The sequence below is a fragment of the Rattus norvegicus genome, chromosome 17 (assembly GCF_036323735.1).
Source record: "Rattus norvegicus strain BN/NHsdMcwi chromosome 17, GRCr8, whole genome shotgun sequence".
Lineage (NCBI taxonomy): Eukaryota > Metazoa > Chordata > Mammalia > Rodentia > Muridae > Rattus > Rattus norvegicus.
In genome coordinates, this window is record NC_086035.1 from 41,565,856 (window position 1) to 41,572,535 (window position 6,680).

Here is a 6,680-nt window from a genome sequence, read left to right on the forward strand (position 1 = left end):
AATTTGTACTTGTTTACAGTTCCAGTCCCCCATGTTTGAAGAAAGCACAGCATTACATGCTGTGTACCCATCAACACCTATTTTTCTCTTTCTCTTTCTTTTGTCCTTCCTTCCTTCCTTCTTTTCTTTCTTTGATAGGCTATTGCTATGTGTTCAAGGGATTTCCCTGCTTTGGTCTATTGAGAAACTGGCAGTATGTGAAGCTGCCTGGGGTACACATGCTGAATAATTTCTTGATGGGGCTAAAATATTAAAACCAACAAAAAATTACATTCATTGTGCTTCTTTTCAAAATATGTATGTATGAGGGCTTTGGCAGCACGTATATGGGGAGTTGGCTACATGTCTGTATGTCTGTATTGGCAGCATGTCTATGTCTGTATGAGGGCTTTGGCTGCATGTCTGTATGTCTGTATGGAGGCTCTGGCTGCATGTATGTAGTCTGTATGAGGGCTCTGGCTGCATGTATGTATGTCTATATGAGGGCTTTGGCAGCACGTATGTGGGGAGTTGGCTACATGTCTGTATGTCTGTATTGGCAGCATGTCTATGTCTGTATGAGGGCTTTGACTGCATGTCTGTATGTCTGTATGAGGGCTCTGGCTGCATGTCTGTATGTCTGTATGTTTTTATGGCTGCATGTATGTAGTCTGTGCATCAGTCATATGCTTATTGCCTTCAGAAGCTGGAAGAGGGCATCAGATCCCCAGAAACTGGAGTTACAGAAGGTTGTGAGCTGTCATGTACTGGGAATTGAAACTGTACCCTCTACCAGGCAACCTGTGCTCTTACCCACTGAGCTGTCTCTCCAGCCCCTCACCCTGCCTTTTGTTTGCTCTCGCATGCACCTGTACTATTGCTTTCTACTCTTCAGTGGACTTCAGTTTCTGCCTGGTGTCCCCTCATTTCAGACTGAGGAGTCTGTTTGCTTTTCCATACAGGACATATTTGTGGGTGATGATACTTTTGTTGTTCATTTCTTTGGTGGCATTTCTTAACTAGTTCCATGGAGTCTATTCTCTTCATCATGTGTATCCACTCAAGTCTCTTCTTGGGTAGCTCAATGGTCAATTCATGGCTGAAAAGAGATGGTTAGGTTTTTTTGTGGATGAAGTGGGAGCTGGGTATAGAGGCCTTGCTCATGATATGCTACTTCTTAACCATTAAGCCATAGTCTCAGGCAAAGACTTCCTTGGTGCAATGACTTCCAAATCTCTCCTCAGGGGCTCAGTGTACAGGTGGGAAAACAAAATGCTCCAACATTTCTTGTTCTTGCCATGATGTAGCTAGCTTTTCTGTTTGGGTTTTTGTTTTATTTGGGTTCCTTGAGACAGTGTCTTTGAAGATCAGGTTGTTTCAAACTTAAAAGTCTCCTGCTTCACTGTCCAGACCTATAGACTCGCACTACCACTCACTCCATGCTGATTCCTCCTTTTTTACAGAATGAGCACTCCCCAGACTGCCAAAGACTTTTGCTCTGACCATTCTGTTCAATTTTCTTATTGCATTTGTGGGGAGAACTTTCAGAAGCCTACAGTCTAATTTCCCATCAGGAAGGGTCTTTAACATTTTGTAGAGTGAAGGCTAATCTCTAGGAAGGCTTGCCTAGCATTCTCCTTGCATTATGTGCCTGTACTAATCGTCAGGATAATGTAGAAACCATCAACCTTTTCTTCTCTCTCCAGGCTCTGTATTTGCTGACTGATGGGAAAGTTAACAGAGGGTCATGTGGGTTCTATTCTTTTTCCCATTTAGGATTCTGGCTCTTCAGGAAAACTTCCTTCTTCAGTTTAAAATGGATGTAAGTGGTGACATTTCTTTTGATTGGTTTTTGCTACCCGTGCTTCTTTATATATCTGGAAAATATGCAGAGAAGGAACGAAAGGATGGTAAATTATTTATTTTTCTTGTCATTATGATAAATACCTGGTTAAAGTAAGTAGAAGGAGGAAAGATTACATTGGCTCACAGTTATAGGGATACAGTCCATAGTGACCATCGTGGTGGGGGAGGTTCCTGGTGGCAGGAGCTGCTTGTAACTGTGGACATGGGAGCTTGCTTACCTCTGAGGAGAACAGGAAGCAGAAATCCAGTAGGGAGTAGGGTTGTGCTATGTAATCTAAAAACTTATTGCTTGGTAATTTACTTTCTTCAACAATGCCCCCACCCCACCCCCATCTCCTAACAGTTCTATAAGCTCCCAAAACAGTCCTACCAGCTGACAAGTAACTGCAAACACATGACCCTGTGGGGGACATTTCCTCTTCAAACTATAGCAAAAGGCATCCATTTGTCTTTTAACTCTTTTAGAGGCTGGAGAAGCTCAAAGTGGAGTCAAGAAACTTTAAGGGTTGTTGATTCAAAGTTGATACAGATTACCCAGCATCCCACGGAGTTATACACCTGTGGCTATGTGCTGCTGTACTGACATAATGTTTTCTTCACACCTAGGCTTCTTCTACTGAGGAAAGGAAGAGGGACTTTGAGAAAATCTTTGCCCATTATGATGTTGTAAGTGAGCCTCATGCTGTGAAGCCGTCTCTAGGTAGAAAGCCCAGTTTGTTCCTGTGTGACACTGCTGTACCAACAAGGTCTAAACTGAGACAATGAATTGCAGTCCCCTGTAGGTGTTGTTAGGTAGGCCAGGCTGCCCATCTTCTCTATATGAACAGACGACTGGGTAGAGAATGGGCAAAACTGATTTATCATTAAACAGGGATGAACTCATGATTCTATTTTACCTCATAAAAATATGAGAAAGAGTCTTTTTTGTAAGACAAGACATCCATTTATTGTGTGTGCAAAAAGAAACAAACAAACAGAAAAATCCTCCCTATCCAACTAAAGGACTGAGGCACAGTCATTTCTGCCTGGTGGAACATGGCTTCTCTTATAGAGTAAGTGACAGCCATTCTTCAGGTAGGGATAGTCATTCTAAAACAGCAAATGGTACAGGGTTGAATTTCTAGAGATAAAGGTGGGATAATATGAGAAAGAGGAAAAATGAGCAAAAAGGTGGAAAAGGTCTAAGAACCCTGTCCATGAAATTAATGTCCCAGAATAACCAGGCTGCATTCTGAACACAAGCACTAAGGGGGGAGGGGGGGCAGCACCTGGCTATTTAGGGTGTGTCTGTTGCTCAGCTTTCCTTCTGGACTGGTCAGCTCTGTGAGCTGGGGTGGGTACCTCAGCTTCTGTATTCTCCCCACCTTCCCCCGACCCCAGCTGTAAAGCTAGGGTGATTAGAATAAGAATGGATCTGATGGCGCTAAGTTAGCTAAGTGAGCTAAGCGAACTCCAGGAGCCTTTACAGAAGAGCTCAGCATGCAGCAGGACTGCTAGTGAATCCAGCCAAGGAAACCAAGTTTCAAAACAACACCTTAAAAGTTGAGGACAAAGAAAACATGAAGAGAACAGACAGTATACAGGATTGCTGATTCTTGCCTCTTAACCCAGAACTCTGGAGGTCGAGGCAGCAGGATTTACTGAGTTCAAGACTAGTGTGGATTACAGTGAGACATTGTCTCAAAAATTAAGAGATAGGGAGAGGCTAGAGAGATGGTTTGGTGGTTAACAGAAACAGCTGCTCCTCGGGAAGACCCATGGTTCAATTCCCAGCACCCACATGGCAGCTCACAAGTGTCTGTAACTCTTATTCTAGAGGATCTGGTACCCTCTTCCAGTCACGACAGGCACAAGGCGCACAACAGTGCATAGATATATAGACAAACAAAACACCCCCACACAGAAAATAAAAATAAATATGTTGAAAACTTTGTGAAGTAGAAAGCATTATTATCTCAGATACTTCAGGACAAAATGGACACATTGGAGTGTCTGGGCTTCATTTTACTTTCGTGTTGACAATAGATTACAGAATGAGTAGGAAGAAAACATCTTATATACAAAAAAAAACAATGTTTCATATATTGATTTAAAATTTAAAATTTTACGCTATTTAAAATTTACACTTTCAGCAATCACTAAATGATTGTTCTGTCATAATGCAAGCATTTTAAATATTCAGCCTGTCCCTTTAAGGGCCATTGCTATGCAATTAACACTTACCCCAACAGAAGCCTTCATTTGGGAAGCAGATGGCAGTAAGTTTCATGTCAATGTTATTTGCTGAGGAGAACAGAGCAATGGTTCCTTATTTGGGGGCAGGAAGCTATTGATGAAGGATTCTTTTCATTCCTGCAGGGCACTCATATCCCATGAGGCTAAAACACAGAACATTTCATTCCTAAATTGGTTGGCAGTTACAAATGAACACTGACTGGCTGATTTGTCAAATTTATTATTTAGCTTTTCAAATTACGATAATGATATTTAAGTGGTTGGATTTTTTTTTATCTTTCAGAGTAAAACTGGAGCCCTGGAAGGCCCAGAAGTGGATGGATTTGTCAAAGACATGATGGAACTGGTCCAGGTGAGTTCAGGAGTCTGGAAGGGTTAGTCCCATCATGCATTGGGTTTGACACTGTGACAAATTGCATTATTTCTGAGAATGAGTGAGGGTGAAGATTAATACTGGAGAGAAAGGTCCAGAGGCATTTCCATTTAATAACCATTGATATTCTATGAGACTCAACAAATTCCTTTTGTTTTCTTTAGGCTACATGAGTTAAAATAACATATTCTTAACACAGAACTGTCTTTTAACCATCATTTTAAAGTCATTTGCTTTACCCAAATAGTCCAGTATTACTGTGTATTTTACTGTTTTATTTTTCAGCTGCCCGATGTCTTTTCTCCCCTTTACTTGCCTCTCTCAGACTTGCTTATTATTATAACTACAGTTCTAAATTTAATTTCATATAACGTGTTTTGCATCAAGGGCTTTTTGAACATCTAGCCTAGGATGGGCACTTCCTCTTAGGTATGGCTGAGGCTTGGGCTGAGATGATTTAGGTTTTAATATAGCACACAGCCATTTTCTGTAGGGTCGACAATGTTCTTAAAAAGGTAATCTCCTTCTTTTGAACTTTACTCTCTGTACTGGTTTATAATCTCCTTAGGCAGACAATTCCAGCTTCTCTTTCTCTAGGGAGCAGTGTAGACAGTGGATTTAGTCGCCTTTGTACTTAGGGATTACTTTGAAGTACATTATTAGATGCACAATGACTGCATCCTGGCTGTCCCAGACAGCAACAAATTAGAGTAACAGTTGTTAATTACATTGAGTCTCAGAATAATTTGCATATATGATTAAGATGAGGAAACCTTGCAGTGGTTATCATTTTTTTTTTTTTTTGCACAGAGCTCCAGAAAGTTGACATTCTGTGACTGAGCAGACACAGGCACAATTCTATCTGACATCCACTCAGGATCACTGACTGGTACATCTTCTGGGCTCCCAACTTATTGTCCTCCTCACAGTGATCCCTCAACTGTTCCCCCCTTTGTTCCATGGCTTTAGCTGTTCTCCCCCTTGTCCTCTGGCTCCTGCTGAAATACATGCATTTCCCTGTCAGAATAAATGACAGATATTTGTATGGTGTTTCCTTTTGAAATGATAGTTAAAGGACAATCCCGCTTTGTCTACTACCTCTTCTATAGCTTAAGTAATGGGAACAAAGGAATTATCTCTGGTATATTAAAGTTTCATGGCAGATGGATTGATCCAACTTGAGTGTTAGTTTGCTCTGATGGACTCAATGCTATGGCTTGCTGCCTAGGTTCCTCTGTGTCACAGAATCAGGGTCCTAACTGATTTTAGGCCTGTGGATTCCTTAATCAGGCATGGAGCTTATGCTGCTATTCCTCCCATGGTCTTGACACAAGGATGAGTCTCACATGTGGAAGTAAAATAGATCTATTCTGAAATCCTCTCCCTCCTGTGTAGAACTTGGAAAGCATTCTCCAGACACTTCATGTCTTAGTTAGGGCTTTATTGCTGTGAAGAAACACCATGACCAAGGCAACTCTTAAAAAGGACAACATTTAGTTAGGGCTGGCTTACAGTTTCAGAAGTTTAGTTCATTATCATAGTGTGGGAAGCATGGCAGCATGCAGGTAGCATGGTGCTAGGGGATCTGAGATTCTCTATCTTCATCCCAAGGCTGCTAGGAGAGTACTGTTTTCCATAGGCAGTGAGGAGGAGGCTTTCTTCCACATTGGGTAAAGCTTGAACATAGGCCCTCAAAGCCTAGAGATGCTGTAGACAGCTACCATAGTCCCTGAAGACAAAATGACTCCCCCAAAGTAACACACTTAGTGTCTGATCCTCCTCCCACATCACCTACTATCTGTTCTCCTCTTCCTTCCTTCTTGCTTGAAAAATTTTCTTCTGATGACACATATGCATTGTTGTCCCATTTGAGATCAGTTATTTATGACTTGATACTGTGAACAAGTTTCTTAAGCCTTCTGTTGCCTGACCTGTCACCCACAAGAGATGTCCAGTGAGACCTGCCTTCCAAGGATAAGTGGTATCTGTAGACAGCTATCATAGTCCCTGGAGACAAAATGACTCCCCCAAAGTATCAGTCTTTGTTACTGTTTTAGAGCAAATTGGCCATCATCATTCGAGTGCATTCCTGAGCTGGAAAATTATAAAAATATGGGAGGGAGTTTCCCAAAGGAATCTTTAATCAATGGATGACCATGCCATACAGGATAATCTTGACTGAAATCCAAGTGTGCCAAAGGCATGCATGACAGCCTCAAAGACAGGA

General features: G+C 41.6%; 1 protein-coding gene and 1 pseudogene across 1 annotated transcript in view; one reads left to right on the forward strand and one right to left on the reverse strand.

The window, feature by feature from the left end:
- Scgn (secretagogin, EF-hand calcium binding protein) overlaps positions 1–6,680 on the forward strand; it is a 41,968-nt gene that overhangs the window by 31,298 nt on the left and 3,990 nt on the right. Inside the window, exons 8-10 of the mRNA NM_201561.2 lie at positions 1,756–1,801; positions 2,452–2,511; positions 4,364–4,432. Of these exons, the coding sequence (NP_963855.2) occupies positions 1,756–1,801; positions 2,452–2,511; positions 4,364–4,432 (175 nt within the window). The remainder of the gene's footprint in view (positions 1–1,755; positions 1,802–2,451; positions 2,512–4,363; positions 4,433–6,680) is intronic.
- Positions 1–6,680, reverse strand: part of LOC100909739 (uncharacterized) — a 35,878-nt pseudogene that overhangs the window by 2,529 nt on the left and 26,669 nt on the right.